The sequence below is a fragment of the Dromiciops gliroides genome, chromosome 2, assembly GCF_019393635.1.
Source record: "Dromiciops gliroides isolate mDroGli1 chromosome 2, mDroGli1.pri, whole genome shotgun sequence".
NCBI lineage: Eukaryota > Metazoa > Chordata > Mammalia > Microbiotheria > Microbiotheriidae > Dromiciops > Dromiciops gliroides.
Window position 1 is genome coordinate 56,348,920 of NC_057862.1, and position 22,944 is coordinate 56,371,863.

Below are 22,944 nucleotides of genomic sequence, written 5' to 3' on the forward strand. Positions count from 1 at the left end.
TTGTCACCTTGGCTCCTGCCAGCCTTGTGAAGGCATCTTTCATTCCATCATTAAACATTTGGTGATTTTCTAATACTGATGTTTTCTTCGCCTGAATATTCATCTTTTCCCACCCTACACTTAGTGGGTGTCTTTCCTCCCTTTGCCCGTCACTCCTGACATATTGTTTCTGTCTGTACATGTCTTCATTTGAAAGAGTCTGTTGTCATTGGGGCTTTGCTGCTGGTAACAGAAGATGGGACTTTTTTCCTGCCACTGACAGAGACCAGTGGGAGTCATGGGAGATGATGGAAAGGGTAGTTGGGAAATTCGGGCAACACCTCGGGGCTCTGCCTGAGTCTCACTAGGACTGGGCAGTGGGAAAAGGGAGGGGTTTGGAGGAAAAACAGGGAAAGGAGGAGACAGGAAAGGGAAAAGAAAGAGTTTGGAGCGGCATATTTGGCATACGAAGGATGAGGGACTATGCGATGTAGAGGGAATGGCAAAGGGATCGTCGATTTAGAGCAGGAAGGAACCTTAGAGATCTTTAGAGATCAAAAAACTGAGGCCTGGAAATTATATAGCTCACCTTAGGTCACACAGGTAGAAAGGAGCTGGTATTGAATGCAGCTCCTCTGACTCCTAGGCCAGAGCTCCTTCCACTGCATGGCACGAGAATCTTGCTAAGGAAAAGCAGAAAGCCCAAGGAATTTCTGTGCATTTTGACCTTAAAAATAGTTTTGCAGTGAAGGCAAAATACCATGCAAGTTATCTCTTTCAGTGAAAAGTAATCTCTTGCTTTGAGGTTATCTTTCCTTTGGCCTATAGCTCTGAGTCTTCAGTTCAACAAACATTTATTAAATGCCTAAAGCTCATTTCACTGCGTGAGACCACCTGGGCTAGTGAAATGGTTTTATCTTTTCTTTCTTTCTCATTCTTTTTTTCCCTTCCCTTCCCTTCCCTTCCTTTCCTGACAGTTTCTAGTGAGGAACCTCATTCTACCAATACAAATCACCACCTTCTCTGAAGTTCATAAGTTTGGGATTCTTTGGGGTCACTGAGGTTCAATGACTTGCCCAGGGGCTCACATCCAATGTATATCAGAGGGGAAGAATCTGAAACTAGACCTTCCTGGTCTCAAAACCCAGCCACCTCTTTTTAAGGTCTTTTCTAACTGGTTGGAAAGATGACTCCTATAAGTCAAATATACCTATGTGCAGGTACGCTTAGGCCCCCAAAGCAGCTACCATCCTTTTTTTCTTTCTTTTCTTTTTTTTTTTTTTTGCTTATCCTTACTACCTAGATGCAGATACAACTATAGGGGATGAATAGATGCAGTAATATACTGTTGGAGGAGCAATGAATTGGTCCAAACATTCTGGAAAGCAACTGGGAACTATGTGCCCCAAATTACTGACCTGTATGTATGTATGTATGTGTATACACACATACACATTACACACATGTGTGTATGTACACACATATGTTCTTTTCTTCTTTCATTGATTTCTTTTGGGGTACATACCTAATAGAAGTATTGCTAGCTCAAATCTATCACACAACGTGTTGGTAGCTGTTACTTAGCGGAAGACATTTGTACTCCCATCCCACTTGCCATGATGGATGCCAACTAACATCATCTAAGATGGAGAGAATATGGTGTTTTATGGAACAACACTGACTCATAGAACCCACCCTGGAGGTAACCTCCATTCTTTCTTCTCACAATGAGCCAGACCATCTATGCTAGAATCAACACAGGTAATGTATGTTAGCTAACATTCATCATTGTAGACATTCTCTTCACTGATGGAAATTACAGCTACCTTACTCAGCCTTACCGGATCATTTTTGTGGGTTGCTGTAGCCAGAGAATTTCCCCATCTGGTGATGGATATTTGGTGATGAGCCTAATCCAGCTTGTCAATAGACGACATGCATTACTATTGTTCTGTGCCTCTGCCTTTCCACCTTGGAGACATATTGTGTCAGAGAGAAAAGAGAACACTGGGCTTGACCTCAGGAAGCACTCGAGTTTGAACCCCACCTCTGATGATAGCTATGCAATCATCGATAAGTTCATCTCACTGAGTCTCACTTTCTTCATTTGTAAAATTCTTATTCATAATGCCTGCCATGCTGAGCTGTTGTTGAGTTCACATGTGATAATGTGTTTTGAAAATCTTAAAGAGTTACATAAATGTCAACTCTTATCATGATTGGTGTCTGTGGGACCCCTGGGGATAACCTTTGCTGGCCTAGTTTGGAAGAACCCATAACCACTGCTATAACATCCTGAGGTATCTGAGCAGACTTGAGGAGAGGGATTAGCTAAAAAGGACAGGAATAAAAGAGATGACTTATCAATTGAAGTTTGGTTCTTCTAGCATTTAGGTTGTTTTTGTTATTATCAACAAAAATAATAATGATATAGCACTTTGAAGTTTGCAAAGTGCTATCTCATCTGAGCCTCGCACGAACCCTGTGAGGTTGGTGTTTTTATAATCCCAATTTTACAGATGAAGAAATTGAGGCTGAGAGAGCTTGGAATATACGTGCTCTGCAACCTATCCCTGTCCACCCCTGCTTATTGTTCACAGTGTCCCGTTCTGATAGTCTGAATCTACCAGGGGAACTTAGGGCCCCAGGTAAAATGATAGGACTTGACTTTATTAACTTAGCACAAATGACAGCATAGATGAAAGGATAAGATATTGAGAGATGGAAAGGACTTTAGAGTCATGTGTTCCAACCCTCTCCTTTTATAGATATGGAGAAGGAGGACCAGAGAGCTTAAGTAACTTGTCTGGTGTCATATTATCTGGATTTGAACCCAGAACTTCATGTAGTATAGTGGGAAAGGATCACTGGAATTGGAATCAGGAAACCTTTGTTTAAATCCCGATTCTAACTGGCAGGAGTGGTGACAATGGAGAAATCAGTTTCCTTATCTATATAATGGGCATAGTGCTATTAGACTATCCACCTTATGTAGTTGTGGTCAGGGGAAAAAAAGCTTTGTAAATCTTACAGTGCTATATAAATATAAATAGCTACTCTTTCTGTAGCTGGAACCAAGTTGTTCTCTTGTAACAGGATTGATGAGGCCCTTGGAAATGACCATGGATGGAACAGGCTCTTTATCAATGTGTCATGGGGAAGGGTTCTTTTAGTGGGGGAGGAGAGAAGTGGGTTGAGTGGGAGAAGTCTGGGCTGATTTTCCAAAATGGGGTGAAAGCGATGGAAGACCATGTAATGCTTATCCCTCCATGAGGTGCTCAGCTCCCTGTGTGTATGTGTGCACACATATGGGTTTTGTAGTTGTATGTATGTAAAATATAGTTATCTGTGTGTGTGTAAACAGAAGAGTCACATGCCTGTGTGGAGGTAAATGACTACATTTACCCAGCATGTATGTATGAATATGGCCACTTTTCAAGGGAGGTTTCCCCACATGCTAATTGGGCATTTTGTTAACTTTTTTGTGGATGAGGGGAGCACACAAGGAGCAGCCTGGAGAATGGTGGGGCCTGGCCTGGAAATGTTGTCTCACCTGTCCTCCCTGTGTGACTGCTGGTCCTTCCATTCTAGGTGCTTTGTTCTGCACAAGCTGCCTAACCTGAAGTTTCTGGATGCAAAGAAAGTCACAAAATGGGAGCGTGAGGAGGCCCTGGTGAGAGGGAAATTCATGAAAGTAGTGAAGCCCAAGGTAAGTAGGCCCTAGGCCTTCATCTTTGCGGCAGCATTGGTCTCAGAATGGAGCGACTTCTGATTTACTCTGTGCACTGGGCCCTGCACCTTGTGCAGTTGTGGTCCGCAAGGGGTCCTAATCAGCTGGGAGAGAGGTACCCACACTGGGTCAAGAGGCCTACTCTCTTCTCTGACAACCTGGAAGGTGATAGTAGAATACAGGGGAATGTCATTGAAACATTCTTGGCTGTAACATGTCATTGGTAAGTCCATGTTGTACTCAGGCCTAAAAGGAACCCAGCTGACCTCATCCATGTGGCGATCTCAGTTGTAAGGTCCTGCAGGAGCCTGTATTTCTTTCTTCTTCTTTTAAAAAAAATTTTTTTTTAAATTTTTGGTTGGGCAATGAGGGTTAAGTGACTTGCTCAGGGTCACACAGCTAGTAAGTGTCAAGCGTCTGAGACCAGGTTTGAACTCAGGTCCTCCTGACTCCAGGGCCAGTGCTCTATCCACTGTGCCACCTAGCTGCCCCTAAGAGCCTGTATTTCAAACACAACATTGAGCACTCTAGTAGAGTTTCATGTGTTTTTGTCCAAGATGTGCTTTCTTTGGGAATTAGGGGATTTGGGCTCTGGTGAGAAGATTGGGGAGAGAGGTATTGGGCTTCTGCTCTCTCTGGGGTGGTTAGGATTTTACCGGTGCCTCGGGAATGGGACCCTTCTATTCCATTGCCATCAGAGGAGCCAAGAAAATGATTTCCCTCTGTCCAGAGGTTAAGGCGCAGTAGCTTCTCTCGGAGACAGCACGGGAAGAGAAGGCAATTTTTTCTGACAATTTGTCCCCTGGCTTGTATGTGCTACCCACATGTGGCTCTTCAGAGTGTACATGGATGGCATTTATTGACCTTTTCTCTACCAGCTGACTCTGAATGAGACAGAGAAATTTAATGTGGTGTCACTGTAATGACAATACAGATGAGACAGGGGAGAGTTGGCTTTATGTCGAGAATTCAGATATAGGAAGATTTTTAAAAGACAGGATAAATGATGGGGATCTGGCTGTGCTGTAAGTATAATATACTACAGAGTCAGGGGGATGGAGTTGATGACCCCAGTGAATACCATTTCTGCCCTGGTGCTCTGCAGGATGGGACCAGTTGCCTCTAGTTAAGTCTAAATATGTTGAAAGGTTTAGAGAGATAGTGTAAATGCTTGTATAATAATATATAATAATGATGCATAGTGTTAATAAATACTTGTTAATTGACTGATGGATTGAAAGAGCACTGGCCTTGTAGTCAGGAGGACCTGCCTCTGATACTTAGTAGGTATATGATCATGGGCAAGTCACTTAACCTGTCTGAACCTCAGTTTCTTCATCAGTAAAATGAGGAGCAATAAACATGGCTGTGGCCTCACAGGCTTGTTAATTGAGGGCTCGAATGAGATAATATTTGCAAAATGCTTTATAATCCTTGAAATGCTGTGTAAGTGTTATCCATTATCATTTTAGGAATCCAAGTAGTCCAGTTTGTGGTTAATTTTTTTATCCCCCTATTTAAAATTATAATCAAGGGCAGAAAACTTTTTCCTTCGGGTTGTATTTCCTCTTCAGATCAATCAGCCTCAACTTATTTGGGGTTTGGGGGTTTTTATTTCTGCTCAATAAAAACACTAACTGTAAAGGAAATGTACATTAGGGAGTGTGCATGCATGCATGACACTCCCAGATCAATGCGTTGTTATGTATACAATTTGAGTATACACTGTTCATTCAGATCAAATCACTTTATTAATATGAATTTATATTCATATGTATAAAAATATAAAAATGTTCATACTTGTTCTCACCATGACACAGGTTTGACATGTTGTTTACTGGTGCCTTCATTTATTTCAGCTTTTATAATTCCCACCAAATAAAATAATTTCATTCTTAGCCGTTTTTGTGTGTGAAAAGATTCTGGAGACAAGCTGACATCATGAACCTCAGCAAAGAAGTAGGTGAAATACATTGTGTTTCTCTGCCTTTGTAGTCATCCTGGTTTCTTTTTTTTTTTTTTCTTCCTCTCTCTTGCCTTCACTTACACACCCTTTAAAAAAAGGGTAAAGAGATCGATATTCCTCCGGCTCTGAGTTAATGCTGACATGTAAAGATCTTCATCTGGGCTACAAACTTGGGGGGAGCCTGGGAGAGAAGGGAACTGCTCTCTAAAGGATGGCAAGAACTGTGTTTTTTTCTTTTTTGTGGACAAAACAGCTTTTCTAGAAGCTCAAGGATCTCCTGTAAAACAGCTCTTCAGAGTTACCAATTAGCCTCTAATCAGTCACAGAGTTAGCCTGTCTGAATGAGGAGCCCTAACATCCCCCACTAACTGCATATGGCTTGAGCTGCTCATTAATTCTTTAAAGGGGGTGGGGGGCGGGGAGGGAGGAAGAACAACAACCTATAGAGCTGGAGCCTGTTAACCATCCAAGCCCGGACTAAAGATGAGTGTTTTGTAGTTCCTCAGAACTGAGAGTGACCTTAGAGATCATCTCATCTGACCCCACCTGCTTTAGCAGATGTAGAAACTGAAGTTCAGGTAGGAGAAGGGACTTTCTCAAGGCCACACACCTAGCGAGGGTGACAAATCTCACTTTTCCCTCCCTACATTATATGGGATTTTCCCCAGAGAGGTTTCCAAGCTTTTGATTACATATTAGACCTTTTGTTCTCACTTGACCCTACGTCACCTTTCGTTCCTTTAGGTGATGTGTGACATGAGGTGGTACTTTAATTTGGAACAGGAAAAGTCACCTGACGATGCAAACGAATTAGCAAATAGGTGTTCAAAGGAACTGTTGGGGATTGTTTTTGCCTCGTGTCCCTTAAGTACCAGTGTGTGACTGTTCCTGGCTATGAAATAACACATAGAGACATGGGCATTCCTAGAAAATATGCTGCTGGACAGGGCAGCATAGGGTGGGTATAGGGGATCTACCAACATACCCTGGGGCCACCCATTACTATTTGTCTTCTCTTCCTACCAGAGGAAGGAAGGGCTGGGATTGGAGGATTGTGAGCAGTGGCCTGGAGCATGGACAGAGAACTGGCTTCCAGAGAGTCAAGGAGAATTGGTTTCAAGTCTTTCCTTTGACATATACCAGCTGTATAGCCATGAACAAGTTATTTATCCTCAGTGCCTCAGATAACTCTCCAATCCTAGATTGTAACTGGAGATCTGCATCTATGGAGGGGCTTCCATGCTGGGAGTTCTCTACATAGGAGAAATCGTGTGTCTTGATCTCATTCTTCACATCTTCTCTCCCCTCCCTGCAAAGACAGCTGCAGATGGCACAGTGGATAGAGTGCTGGGCTTGGAACAGGAAGGTGTGAGTTCAAATCTAGCCTCAGAAACTGTATGATCCTGAGCAAGTCACTTAATTTCTATTTGCCTCAGTTTCCTCAATTGTTAAATGGTGACACTAATAGCTACTTCACGGGGTTGTTTTGAGGTTCAATGAGATAATATTTACCAAAAAAGTGACTATATAAATGCTTATTCCCTTTTCTTCCTCTTTGCCCCCTTCCCCAAAAAGCAGGTGTGACGTATAATTGTATGTTCACAGAGGTGTGTGTATTCTTGGAGTAGGTTTATAAAAAGAGAGCAATTTCCAGAGAATGTACTGAGCACTCTGGGTAAAGGCCTATTTTTCATAACAAAATCAGAATTTGCAGTTGGCTTCTGTCCCTTCTGAGGCAGAGGAGGTATGTTATGCTTATTCAGCAGAAAGTGCTGATGAATGATCAAAAAGGCTATGATTTGGGGAGCTGTTTTCATTTCATCTGTGACATAAAATATTTGGGAGAATGGAAAATACTTCTCTAATCACAGCCCTCAAACTGGAAGGCTGTGACTGATACTGGACTGCCTGAGCATCCTTGGTCAACTCAAATGCTCCCCCCACCAAAAAAAAAAACCAAAATCCAGGAATTGATCAATTCCCCTGGCTCATAAAGCCTTCATTTGGTATCAATCATGTCCTCATGTTCTTTCTGCTCTCTCTTCCTCTTCTCTTCTTTTGTTCTTAAGATGATGTATTTCTTGCCCACTTCTGATTTTTCTCTCTTTTTTTAAGTTTAAAGTGCCTGGTTCTTTCTGGGCTTTGATTTTCCTCTGGAAAGATTCACACCATTCCTGACAGACCAGGAGCTAATGAGACAATGGACTCTTCCTTTCCTCTGGTCTTAGAGCTAGACGATGGGACAACAGCCTGAAGCCAGCTTCTATCATTGTATTTTAAGGAAAATATTTTCCCTTGTCTAAATATTGCTCATTGTATTACATTCAGTGTTAAGGCAAAGTGGGCAGAGCTGACTGGGATGAGGACTCAGAGTTCTAGACAGACAGCTTCCTCTGTGATCAGATGGTGACCTCAGTCTACTGGTAGAAGAAGAGATCAAAGTGGAGTGGGCGTCCAGGACAGAGCATGCCACCCCTACTGATGGCCCTTCACGTCAGGCCGATGGCTTAAGAATACAACAGTCAGAAATGCTTAATTATGTCCTGGTTTTGTAATTATTCATCTCTGCTTGGGCAAAGAACACGCTTGTCATTTTGGGGGGATACAATTATTTAAACCTGAAAACCCCACTAGTTATGCCATGTATATGAAATTTCTCTACAACCTCTTGAATCTACAGACATTTATAGATGGGGGAGTATATAGCAGGGAGGCTGGGGAAGAATGGCAGGACATAGTGACTCATTCTACAGTAGAGAGTGTGCATGTTTGCCTGTGTGTGCAGACAGGCATATGTGTGTGTGTGTGTGTGTGCTTGAATATGTGTGCAGACTTGTATGTCCTCATGTCCATTGACATTATATCATAAGCAGTAGATTTGCGGAGAACAATTAACTACATTGTGGTGGGAAAGGACATGGCTTTTGGAGTTAGAAGAGATCTGGGTCTAAATGCTGGCTGTAATACATGGCAGTTGTGTGTATTTGGGAAACTCAGTTAATCTTCCTGAAATCTGCTTTCCTCATCTTTAAAATGAAAATGAGGATATTGGTATTACCTATCTTACCATGTTAAGGTGAGGAGAATTGCTTGGTAAATCTTTAAGTACTCTTGATGTGTGGGTTATAACGATTGTTGTTGTTCTGTCATTTCAGTGTTACCCAACTCTTCATGACCGGAATTGGGGTTTTCTTGACAAAGATACTGGAATGGTTTGTCATTTCCTTATCCAGCTCATTTTAAACATAAGGAAACTGAGGCAAACAGTATTAAGTAACTTGCTCAGGGTCACACAGCTAGATAATATCTACGGCTGGGTTGGGACTCATTTTCCTGACTGCGGGCCTATCTCCCTACCAGCCCCAATTTATTACCCAAAATTGCCCCATAATTATTAACCTAGAACTAGAAGAGACTGTGGATATCATCAAGTGTAGTGCCCTCCTTTTATAACTGAGGAAACTGAGTTTCAGAGAGCTGAAATAGGATTTGAACCCAGCTCCTTTGGGTTCTGGGTTCAAACTGGAACAAATTCCAAATTTAGGCTTCTTTCCATTCCACCATGTTCTCGTGTCCCCTCTTTCATATTACTGGACCAACTTTTCATGTACCCACTTAAAAATACAACAATAGGTACAAAATGCAGAACTGGCAGGATTATAGAGGCAGAGGGCTCCAAAAAAAAGAGAATACATGGTGCATAGAGGCCAGAATCTTTAGACTACTGCTACAACAGCAAGAAAACCAGCTGTAGTGAACTGGGAAAGTAAGGACAGAAATATAGGCTAGTATTGGGAACAGAGAGAGCAGAAGAAGTAGTATAAGACATCAAGATCATACAGCTGACAAAAAGACTAAGTTTTCTTCAATAGGTACTTAAGTGCTTTCCCTCAGCCACTCTTTCTATTTTCCAAGTATAGCCCCCGAGTCTTTTCAGAAATCCCTGTCCCCTCTCCAACTTCTTAGCTACCCTCAAAAGCTTGTCATTTTGGGGGGATATTTAAACGTACTGCTCATGAACTACCATCAATGTTTCTTTCCAAAACCAAACCAGATGAATACAAATTCAACACAGAGTAGCTGATGGAAAGCACTAAGTACTTATTGAAGAAAACTTAGTCTCTTTGTCAGCTGTATGATCTTGATCCTGATGTGCTTTGCCTGGACATTTAACAAACTCACACTTTAGCTATTCCTTGTCCTTTCCTTGTTGGATTCTTTGCACAGGCATTATACCCACTCAGTAGACTGCCAAAGAAACAGACTACTCTTTCTGTTTCTGTTTTACCAAGTTTACTGGTTATGATAAACTAGGAAAAATTGGGAATATGGTTATAGAAAAACAGTTGCATTTTATGCCAGATTTAATTTCATGTGGTAAGAATAATAAATCTTATTCATCCTTATGTCTCAACGTTCCATATCTCTTATACAGTACTCTGCACATAGTAGGTGCTTAATAATTTTTCAAATGCAAATAAGTTTATCTTTTTAAAGATCTCTGACAAAATTATGTATCACTCATTATCAGATGATCCTCACATGGCTTTTGAAAAATTCCAGGTGAATACACCTTCATTAAGTCAGCCTATTATATAAAAATCTAGATTTTCAGGGGGGAAAAAAGATTAATTAGGAGTTTATATGGACTCCTTTGACAGTATCTAGTGAAGCCTGTGGACCCCTTCTAGAATAATGTTTTTAAATGCTTAAAATACATAAGATTATGAAAGCAAACAATTATATTGAAATCATTCTCAAAGTATTTTCTCAAAAGTTCATAAGATTATGAAGTTAAGAACTGCTACTTTAAGAAATTAAGTTCTCCTATAAGTCAATTATACATCCTGAATTGGCTGATTAAAGACAATCAGCTGCCATCCTGCTACTCTCCCCAGTGCTACAGAATTTCCAAAAGGGTAGTTTCAGTGGCTAGAGTTGGCCTGAGTAAATAAAGCATGAGAGGAGAGGACAAAACATGATTAGAGGCTAACCCTGTTGAAAACAGTACCAATGATCAACTTGACACAGAAGACAGAAATTCAAATTCAGCCTCTTCCTATTCTGTTAACAAAGTTAAGTAGCCTACATTGGTACAAATCAGCTAGCCATACCCCACCTGTAAGAAGTGATTGACTATAGAAAGTACTTAACACTAAACCAGGAAAACTATAAGTATACACAAAATGGGCTAAAGACATTAATATTTGTATTATACATACTTACTACATCATAACAAAACTAGAAACACATCACATTATTTATAGGCAAGGGCTTCATATTTTTCTTTGTCTAGGGTACTTTTAGCTTCAGGTCACAAAATGACATATTGCTGACCAGTGGATTGGGCAATCATAAAAATAGCTTCAACTCTAACCAAGATTAGATTAAATACAAAATGAAATTGAAAAGGCATTAGCATGTGAAAAGGGAAAAGCTGAAGACCCTGAAGTCACTGAAAGTCTTCACTTAGTGAAAACTCCATAAATTATACCTAATAATGAAGCAGATGACAAAAGCATCGCTGATCTCAAATGATTATGAAAAAAAGATAGGCATGCTTAGATAGGAATTTTGGGGGAAAAAGCCTTCTTTAAGTTGGAAAACATGAATCAAAACTAACAGGCCAGTTACATCAAAACAGAGTAATTTAGAAAAGCTTTAACCAACTAAGAACTATAACCAGCATGTACTTGTAATATATTCTTTCACAATATTTGAAAGTATGATAATGTTCCAGAAGCCAAAATAGGAAAGAATATATACGACAGTTTTGGCCATAGTAAAAAATCATGGGAGGAAATGTGGAGATATCAAGGAATATCCCTAAGTACAGGCATCAAATGCCACTGTAGCAGAAGTGACATGAAAGAGATATTGAACATCTGTAAACACTTCTCATTCATGTGACCAACAAGATATAGGACTAGATATATTTTTCTACTCTTCATTAACTCTTAACTTCCAAAAGTGTAATCACAAGGCCCTCATGTAAAACCATTATATAATATCAATCAACAATCTGTTGAGAAAGAAATGTCAAAAAATGAAAGTTTTTTGTATCTTTGTTTGGGTTAGCAATTCAGGAAAAAAGTCATTACCACTGGAAATTACAGAACGGTTATTCTAAGGAGCTTGGAATGAGTGATTAATATAGAGCATCCAAAGAAATGGTAAAACTGTGCAAAACATCACAGGGGGTGGAAAAATTGAACCTTTCTAAAATACTTAGCTTGATGTGACCTAGTTGCTGAAACTGTACCTCAGATATTCCTTATCATTCACAGACTGACAAAGGACAGTTCACCATAACACAAACATGGGCCTAAAAATATTCTTAAGAATGCAACCACTACACTATGGTGGGTACAGAATATTATTTCAGTACAAACTATTTCCCCAAATCTTTTGGATATTACATTAATCAACAAACCAAAAAACAAACCTCCACCACCACCACCACCAAATAAATGAACTCAAAGACAACCTTTTCTTTAGTAGATGTTGCCGTGCCAGATATTCATGATCTCCAAGATATATGGACTGAAAATATTTCAAAATATAGAGACTGAATAGGATAATTCCAAACCAGGTAGGAACAGGGTAAGGTACTTGTCATCTCCTTTGTCTTGTATACTACTGTAGTTAAACCAAGGAATATTTCAGTGAACCTATGAAGCAAGAGTTGGAAAATTGTAATCCATGAGTCAAATCTGGTTCACCACTTGTTTTTGTATAGCCCATGAGCTAAGAATAACCTAGTTTATGAGCCATACAAAAACAGGTGGCAAACCAGTTTTGGCCTGTGGGCCATAGTTTGCTGACCCCTACTATTGAAGGTGAGCTTGCATTCTAATACTTTTATTCAACTAAAAAAAAATTATTCAACTGCAAATTTAACTACAAAGTGTTATTTTCTCTACCTGTGCAAGAAAAATCTTTTACATGTTAAATACATGTGTACTTGTATATAAATAGAAGGATAGAAAGCTGCCCCAGGATTTCAGTATGAACTTCATTAAATGATTTCATAATTTTGATAAAAGAAAGACAATTAGATAATACTTCATATGTAATATCTACTTTGACCCTCAGAATAACCAAGAGGTAGCATAAGATCCTCTGTTTGAAGCTGGGTAGGAGTGTTTGTGAGTCATTTTCACAATGAAATATGGAATATAAGTAGTGGTATCTTCATTTTATAGATGAAAAGACTAAAGCTTATAAAGAAATTGGCTAGATTCTCATGACTAGGAAATGGCATATCCTTGAATTGAGACCTGTTTTTTCTTACTTGAAGCCCAGCATTTATTTTATCATACCATGCTGGCTTCCATTTGTTTTTATAGCTTGTGAAATTAACAAGCAGGTTGTGAGGTTTCTGTTCAATGATATAGGCCATTCAGTTCATTCAATCGACATATCTTTAGCGCCTACTGTATGAAAGGTACCGTGATGAGATTTGTCCATGTTGATATATTATGAAAAGTCTTTATGAATCTAAAAATGCCAGTTAACTACCTGGATATATGATTTTGTGTAGCTCATGGAAATTGGTATTTTGCTTCATTTTTCAGTTGTTGTAGAGAACTTTGGAGTTGGGCCTATCTATCATGGAATGATGTGAATCATATTCAGAATTTATTCTCAGTCATTTTATGGCTGATATTGAAGGAGAAAGGAGATTTAGATTTCCTTTGACAAATAGAGATTATGTGAATAGTAATGATCCAGGAGGTGAAAAAAAAATCTATATTCCTTTTTCAGCCTCATTGTTGATGTTACATTTCCTTGCACACTTATAAGGGAACATCAATTATTGGGTTTTATTGGCTTTCCTTTTTAGTATCCTATCTAACTATTGCCAATAATACATAGAATTTCATGTTTTAGGAGAAATGCCATCAAAATGTAGCTACTTTTGCTTCCTTCTGTAGCATGTCTTTCTGCCTTGAGAATGGATCACCTAATCAAAATCCAAAATAGAATCAGGCTTTTTTTCTTGAGAGGTTGGGTTCAAGTTTCTCTTGGGGGGTATTAGGGATGTAATGGGATATCAATTCCCATTAGTTCTGTATCTGGGGTGTGCCTGGAGAATCAGCATTACAATTCATTGGAAAAAAATCATGAAGAAGAATGAGATAATATATCTAAAGTACTTTACTTTAAAATTTTCTTCAAATTCCATATAAATGTTAGCTGAACTAAGTAGACTCTATGGTCCCTTTCAGCTCTAAAATTGTTGCCCTACTTGATTTAGCACAATAAATTGTTTTGATAGCAAGGCAGCATGTCTTGTTGGATAGATCCTTGAACTTGAAGTCAAGAAAAGCTGGGTTCATATCCTGCCTCAGACACTTAGTAATTGCATGACCCTAAACAAATCATTGAAGCTCTCTATGCCTCAGTTTTCTCATTTATAAAATGAATAGGTTGGATTTTGATGTCCTCTAAAAGCCTTTCCAGTTTTACATTTATGAGTAAATGGCCCCTATACACATTGATATATTGTCTTGACTTTGTTTGGGCTTGATAAATATTTGTTGTTGATAATGGCAGTGAAGATGATGACGATGACCACAACAGCGATGACAATGATGATAGTGGCCCAAGGTTACCAAATGAAGTGGTAAATGTCCTTCATCTGCCCCAGTTCTGATTTTGTCTCCAAGATAGCAAGTAAACAAAGTAGCTCAGAAAATCCTCCAGGGGGTACTAACATGAGAAAATGGAGGCCCCAAGACTGAGAAGGGATAGGATCTAGTACGGAGGCCCCCAGCTGTCTAGGATATAATCAATGATAATAGCTTCAAAGGAGACATCATCATATCATCATATATCATAAGGAACCCTATTGAACAATTGGTCCCTCAATATATACTTATAGAGCAGATCATGAAGCCCTCTCATTTCAGTAATCTAGTTCTTGAAGAGTCCAGATTAAATAGATTTAATGGTCCTTAACTAGACCATGAAAAGTTTCAAAATAGGTATTCATGTGAGAGTAATGGCTATGATAGGCCCTAATGGCTTCTTGTGGTAGTAACCTTCATATTATCACCATTGGGTTTTCCTGGGTCACTGTAGCAGGGGGTTTGATGGGATTTTAATTTTGTAATTTAAAAAAAATCCTACTTATAGGAAAGGAGATGAACATAAAATCAGTTAGCTTAGGAAATGGAAAGAGAGGAAACCAAGCTGGGATGGTGGTGATATGTAGTTGTATTAAGCAGGGATGAATTTGATTTAAAGCTTTCATTGTGAGGAAATTCAAAACTGATAGAACAACAGGATCTCACACATATGGCTTAGTCTGGCTTCTGGCCATGGAGTGAACTCACTTCCCAGCTAGGGGAGCATTGATGAGTATCGGATGGCATGTAATTAAAAAACATTTACAATTTTTTTCCATCTTGTTGGAGTTTGAGCAAGGTAATTTTGCGTGAGTGACTAGATGGAAAGTATATATTAGAAATAGAAGGGCATCCCCAGCTGAGCCATCCGGGGAATGGAGCCAAAAGGCAAAATACTAACTCACATTTGAAGGGAGACTCATTGGTAGTAACCATATCTCTACCCCTTTAACTGACCTTATTCTATTTATTCATCTTCTGAACAATTTACTGCTTAGTAGGGGCTTTTCCAGAAGAGTAAGACTCATTTTAGAAGCAGTAAGATGGAATGAGTTGATATCAACTGTTCAGAGTCATTGGTTATTTTGGCCCCCTATAAGAGAGAGAAGGTTCAGAATAATGGAGAGTCTAGTGAAATAGCTGTTTCAATAGGTATTCACATGGATTCCACACTATTGGGAACAAATGGTGTGATTCATTGGTCTAATGCAAAATTAAATATTAACACACTAGCATTATTTTGCTATTCAGAAATCATCAGACTAAGGAAGACTAATGAAACGAGGAAGACATTTCTCTCTCTGGTATGTGTGCTTTTGTGGTCCCCTCCCCTAAAACTGAATTCTACTCACGGTATGAAGATAATTGACTTCAGGAAAAAGATAGAAAAAAATCTAAACTCCATAATGACATTTAGTGACATAAAGAGTATTTCTTGATCATTATCATATAGATGGTCTCTGTTGTTCCAAGTTCCCAACGACATGCGTTCAACTGAACTTTTGTTCTTCCTAATTGAGTAGATATGTAGATCTCAGTAAAGGCTGACTAAGGTAAAAATCTTACCCATTTGTCTTAATGCGTTTGGCATGAATATTTGTGCTGCTGGAGCATACATGTACCCAAGCCAAGTTGGGGACTGTTCATCATCTACTCACTGTGTTGGTAGGAGTTAACTTACAAGTTTTCCTAAGAATAAAGATAGGATTGATTGCTATGTGTATATTTATTTATGGTTAAAGTTTATGGATGTGAATATATACATACCTTGATTACATTTTTGGATACTGAGCACATGGTAGCATGTGGTGCTTCCCTTCATCTCAGTGCCAAGAGAAGCTTTACAATGTTTGTAGGATTTTAGTATATAAACACACCTATATTGGTCCAAACATAGAATGTGTCTCTAAAATGAGATCTCTTTAAAAGGAAAATACATATGACTCACAATTTCATATACACATGGCTCACAATATGAATGGGAGCATATGTCTATATTGAAAAATACTTGTTGGAACTCTGAGCTCATCAACATGGGTCTTCCCTCCATGGGAGCAGAATACAACCATCTGTGTCTTCTCAATCTAAGACTTCTGCTTAGCCTACCAGAAATCCTCTAGAAGGGGCCCACTCATTCAATCAATCAATCAGTTGTCAAGCAATTATTAAACACTTGCTGTGTTCCAGACACTAAAATAAGCTAGAGATAGAAAGGCAAAGCAGTCACTATTCTCATAGAGCTTCCATTGTTGTGGGAGATAAAGTATGTACATATATGTTTGTATACGCACACACATACACACATGCAAATGAATACAAACTAGTTTGAGGACTGGAATATACTAGCCACTGGAGGGAACAGGAAAGTATCCATGGAGAAAATGGTAATTGGGTTAGGTTTTGGGCAGTTTGGTGGCATAGTATTTAGAGGTCTGGACCTGGACCTGAATTCAAGTGGTACTTGGGAGAGGAGAGGAAAGAAAATGGAACAAGTATTTGTCAAGTACGTAAGATGTGGGAGGTACCATGCTAAGTAGTTTATAAATATTATCTCATTTGATCCTCAAAACTATTCTAGGAGGTAGGTACTATCTATATCCCCCATTTTAATGTGAAGAACTGAGCCAGGCAGGGGTTTAAGTGACCTACTCAGGATCACACAACTAGTATCTGAGGCTGTCTTTGAACCAGTCTTCCTTTTCCAGGCTCAATGCTCTATCCACTGGTCCAACCCTTAAAGTGCTATGTAAATGTTATTATGATTATGATTATCATTATTGGAAACCAGTCCAAGAAGCAGTGTGAAATCATGTTCTAAGCATGGGTGCCAGCCAGTACTAAGACATGGAAATGGAAGAGGATACATTGTGTATGTGGATCAGTGAGTAGTCCAGCATAGCTAGACTTTAGAGTGCAAGTCATATGTAAGAAGGACTGGAAAGGTAGGAAGGAGATAAATTGTGGAAAGGTTTAAATATCATGCAGAGTCAACTGGTCAGCAAGTATTGATTAAACATTGACTATGTGTAAGGCCTTGTGCTAAGCACTCGGGTTGAAAAGAAATGAATAAAAATATATGGTCCCTGCTATCAAGGAGGTCATGTTCCACTGGACCAGGCAACATACAGACAACCATGTATATCCAAGATGTATACGTTGTAAATGAGAGGTAATCTCAGAGAGGAAAACACCAGATGGAGGATGAGGGGTGGGACACTGGGAAAGGCCTTCTGTGGGCAGTGGGATTTGAACTACATGAAGGAAACCAGGGAATTTGGGAAGCAGAGAAGAGAGGGTTGAGCATCTCAGATTTTGGAGGCAGACGATGCATAGATAGGCATAGGATTGGGGCATGGCCAGTATCATTGAATTGTAGAGTGCATTCAGTGAAGTAAAGAGTAAGAATACTGGAAAAGTAGGAAGGGGCTATGTTATGAAGGATTTTCAGTGCCAAACAAAGGATTTTATATTTGATCCTGATGGTAAGAGGGAGCCTTTGAATTTTTTTTTCAGTAGGGGAATTATATGATCGTACTCAAGGCCTTCCCCTAGATATCAGAGGCAGCTAAGTGGTCTAGTGGATAGAATACTGTCCCTGAAGGAGGGAGGACCTGAGTTCAAATCTCACTTCAGACATTTACTAGCTGTGTGACCTTGGGCAAGTCTCTTAACCCCAGTTGCCTTAAACATCCAGGGTCATCTCCAGCTGTCCTGAGGTATATCTCACCACTGCACCCAGATGGCCCTGGAGGGGAGAATGAAGTTGTTGACCTTGCACAAACCTCCCTCACTTTAATCCAATTCATTGCAAGTCATATCACCCTGATGTCACAGTCCTCTTCAGTAACAAAGGACAAACAACAACAATACAGTTAGAATTGTAGCATGTAGACTTTCTTCTGTTATTATTCCCTCTAGTTCAAAGCTTCTTTATTTTTTTATTTTATTTTTGCAGGGCAATGAGGGTTAAGTGACTTGCCCAGGGTCACATAGCTAGTGTCAAGTGTTTGAAGCCTGATTTGAACTCAGGTCCTCTGGAATGCAGGGCCAGTGCTTTATCCACTGTGCCACCTAGCTTCCCCCTAGTTTAAAGCTTCTTAAACTGTGGGCCACAACCTCATATGGAGTTGTGAAAAATTTGTCACCAGTAAAAGCCTATGTGTACCTATTTTATATACCTATATGCTTAGGGTCACATAAAAAATTCTCTGGCAAAAATGGGTGGTGATTGGAAAAAGTTTAAGAAGCCCTGCTTCTAGTTTGAGTGACTAGCCCACCTCCTTTTATGGCCAGATATCTTATAATGTTATAATTTTATAATCTTGTTGTGTGGCACTGAATGAAGAATGCCTATTGTCCAGAAGAGAGGCTCTTGATAATTTTTTTTGTTCTGTGTATCTCTTTGGCAACCTGGCAAATCCCACGGGCCCCTTTTCAGAATAATGTTTTCAAAAACATAAAATAAGAGGCATTATTGAATATTGAATATTGATTGAATTAATATTGAAACAAAGTTATCAAAATAGATATTTTTAAAAGTGCATGGACTCAGGTTAAGCACCAGAGTATGGTGTTTTGTGCGGATAGCCCAGGAAACTGTTCCATCAACACAAAGCCTTTGGATAGTTGCACACTTCAGATGGACAGTCTGCTGGGCATTGAATAGTAGAAAGAGAACAGGATGGACTGAATTTGGGAAATGGTTTAGTGCTTTCAATGTCATTAATGCAAAAGCAATGCGGAAACACAATTACATCATTCTTTTATATCAAAATTATTCAGGCACTATTATGTGGCTGTGAATCTTTGGGACCATAACCATCAGAGAATCAAAAGTGGGGGTCACCTAGAGGGCATTGGAAAGATTCATGGTGGGTGTAACCAGGCTGCAGCCTATTACCAAGGATAAATATGGTGGAAGATAATCACACACATTAAAATATATTTACTGTAAAACAAAATCATTTGTTTCTCTCAATTAAAATTAGATTTCCTTTTTGTCATCTTCACTCTCTTTCTCTTTGTTTTTTTAGTGGCCCTCTTACCGAGGGTGATTGCAGACCACACACATGTTTTGTTAAGACCTATAGCTATGATGCTATTATAATTCTAAGTACACTCCATGTCTCCTAGAGAACCAGAATGAACTCTCTAGACATAAGGATAGGAAAGGTAAGAAAGAAATAAACTGAGTCAAGATGAATTAGAAAAATGCAGACAAATAACTAGAAATTACTCTTTGGACTAGAGAAGTTGCATTGAATCTTGAGTATATTTAATGATGAGAATCCTTCCTGTGTGGCAGTTACCCAATGCTTGTAGTGTTAATTCCTTCTTATATTGTCTCTTCCGTTTACCACTAATCTTCCCCTTATTGTATTAGCAGAAGGAAGAAAATCCCCATGATGGGAGGTGGAACAGATTCCTAATACCCTTTCCCATTTTTTTTTTCAGGGCAATGAGGGTTAAGTGACTTGCCCAGGGTCACGCAGCTAGTAAATGTCAAGTGTCTGAGTCTGGATTTGATCTCAGGTCCTCCTGAATCCAGGGCCAGTGCTTTATCCACTGTGCCACATAGCTGCCCTCACCCTCTTCTATCTTACTCCTTGCTGGTCTACCCAGAGGTATGGAACAAGCATGGTCTGCTGAGTATAGGCTAAATCTGTGGGATCTGGCTCTTGAGTGTTTACATCCCCTACTTGAGACTAGGTGAGAATTAGTTATCAATCATTTATTCAGTACCTTATATGTGCAAGGCACTGTGATAAGCAATGGAGTTACAAAAAAATGACAAAAATGTTGTCCCTCTTCTCATGAAGCTCTCATTCATTAGACTTTGAGATAGTCAACGTGCAAATAATTATGAACATAGAAAAAATATATAGTGCAAATGAAATGGAATCTCGGGAGATGGGAAAGGCCTTTGCATTTGAGCCAAGTCTTCAAGGAAGCCAGAGAAGGCAGGAGGTAAAGATGAGGAGGAGACCACTGGGGCATTCTAACATGGTGGGAAGCCAATGAAAATGAGATGAACCATCATGTACAAGGAACAGGAAGAAGTCTGGTATTGCTGTATAATAGAATTTGTGGAGTTAGTCAATTAGCATTTATTCAGCCCCTACTCTGCTAGGAACTGTGGAGGGGAATAAGTTATGAGTAGGAAAGATCCTGGTTGTGAAGGGTTTTGAAGGTCAAACAGGATTTTATATTTGATCCCGGAGGAGTAGGGAATCAGTGGGGCAACTCTGCCTGGCTTCCCCACATGTACATCATGTCTTACAATAATTTGTTTATGTCTCACTGACCATGCAAAAAGGGTGACCAGAGAGAGGATCAGGATATGCCAGAGTTAAGAATTTGTAGGCTTGCTCTTAGAACCCTGGAGAAACAATACTACCATTACCTTATTTGCTTTTCAGCTTTGTACGGTGGGGCGTCATACAGTAACAGACAGGGTGCCATCAATGAGGCGAAGATGCTCTGTAATTAGGGCTCCCTTTGATGCTAATTTAACTAAGTTCAATGCCTTTGTCACTGATTGCAATTACACGCAGCCTTTTTACTGAGGACATTTTTAAGACAATTTTATTTTTCATGTGCAGTTTTAAATATGGCAGTAAATTTTGAGCTACATTACCTGAATTAGAACTCATTATTCCTTTTCAGCTAAGGAAACTAATGCTCTCCATCTAGGAGTCAAGGCTATGGTTTTTTTTTCTTTTAAGTAGAGTTAAGCAGAGCTTTTCATTCTCATCTAAGTTGGCTTTTCATGACTGTTTTAGCTGGAGGTTGAAATTCAGAAATCAATCCCGTTATTGTTGATAATTATCATAAAATTTTTGAGGTCCAGAACCTCTCCTGGGCTTTGCTCTCTGTATTCATCTCTCCCAATAACACAAATGGTTCAGGCACAAATAAAATCCTAATGAGTATCTTTTATTTTTTTTCTTTCACTGGAAGATGACAGCCTCCAGTTATTGTTTTAGAACGCTTTATAATCTGAAAACCCCGAATGAGAGATTAGAGGTGTCGCAGTGTTCTAAGGGTCATAGAAGGCTATACCTAGAAGAGACTTTAGAGATCATCTAGTCAAATTCCATTTCACAGATAAGGAAATTGGGACCCACATTAGGGGAAGTGACTTGTCCAAGGTCGTAAAGATAGTCAGTGGCAGACAAGGATTGAAACCCAGATCCCTTGACTCCAAATCCAGTTGACTTTCTATGGTTCAAAGAGGACTGATTTAACCAGTTTTTGTTGTTTTAGGCATATTTGACCTTTTGTGAGGCATCTAAGTTTTGCTGTCAGTTCTGGCAGGCAGACGATAGTCTTGCCATCAGCCCTGGTCTTCTCATCTGAGGTATATTCTTCACAAGGGCTAGCAGAATTTTGATGACGTATGTACAGTACCTTCATGTGTCTGCAGAGACTGTTGTGTGGACAGTGGTCTTCAATTTAGTCCCTTTGTTTGGAATTGTCCTATTTTTTCTTTCTTGTCCAAGACCAGCAACCATCCACCGTTACCATCTACTAATTTTGTCTCTAGAAGAAGCCTGGAAAAACATGGGTCATTATGGTGAGGATTGAGTGCTGTTTCACCCATACTGTGAATCAGAAAAATATCTCACTAACTTTATGGACAAAGGGGAGTGTATGAGAATGGAACAGCCACTGGTGTGGCCAGGGGCATAAATTGAGAAATATATGTCCTTGACTTAGTGAATAAATGAGAGTGGAACAGCCTCAAGCATGGTGGGAACCTGTGGTTCTGATAGGTATTGGTGGGGAAGGTTTCAGAGCTATGATCAATTGGGATAAAGAAAATGTGAGTAGAAAGCTAGCCTATGAGCTCCTTCTTGAAGGTAAAAAATATTAATCTTTCTATAATTCTCCTGACAAACTCTGCCCTCTCCACGCAGGAAATCAAACCCAGAGTCTACTAGTTTCCTTGATTTGACCTTAGATTGAACATGACTTGTCTTGTAGTAAGTGGGGAAAAAAATGGGAATGAAGTTTGGGATTGGAGTTCAGAACTTTGCCCTAATGGAAAATTATCCCATCATCCAAAGGGACTCAGCCTAGAGAGGAAAGGCTGAAATGATTGGGTTGTTTGCAAATTTAAAACTAAACACCACATGCAAAAAATATCCCAAAGAACTAAATGCCACACTAAAGAAATAAGATTTTCTAAAAATCTGTTTCAGTTCAGCTTAATGTAAAAAAAAAAAAGTATAATTTCTGCAGTCATTCTAATTCAGTCATGGGCTGCTTTAGAAAGGATCAAATTACAAATTATGTCTCTTTCTTGTGCTCAGGAAGGACTAGTACCCACTTGCATCTTTCCTCCATGCCAAAAATCCATGCATCAATCTGACCCTTGTGAAATGCATTTACTTAGGTTAAAATAAATATGAGAGAAGTTTTGGATGGAAAAACAAGACATTCTCTGCTCCGCTCCCCATCCTCCCCTTTCCCACCCCATTCCTTTGCACATTATATGACTAAATGTGCAACTTTGTCCACATAACTGCTACAAACAGTTCACTGTGTAGGCCAAATGCTCTCTAATGCAGTAAAATTAAGAAATAATATGCTTTGAAAGTGATTTATGAGTGTGGTTAAACTGCCAGATTTAC

The 22,944-nt window shown here is 39.4% G+C and overlaps 1 protein-coding gene across 1 annotated transcript in view; it reads left to right on the top strand.

The window, feature by feature from the left end:
• Nucleotides 1–22,944, top strand: part of LRMDA (leucine rich melanocyte differentiation associated) — a 572,901-nt gene that overhangs the window by 14,405 nt on the left and 535,552 nt on the right. Inside the window, exon 2 of the mRNA XM_043987518.1 lies at nt 3,571–3,688. Within this exon, the coding sequence (XP_043843453.1) occupies nt 3,571–3,688 (118 nt within the window). The remainder of the gene's footprint in view (nt 1–3,570; nt 3,689–22,944) is intronic.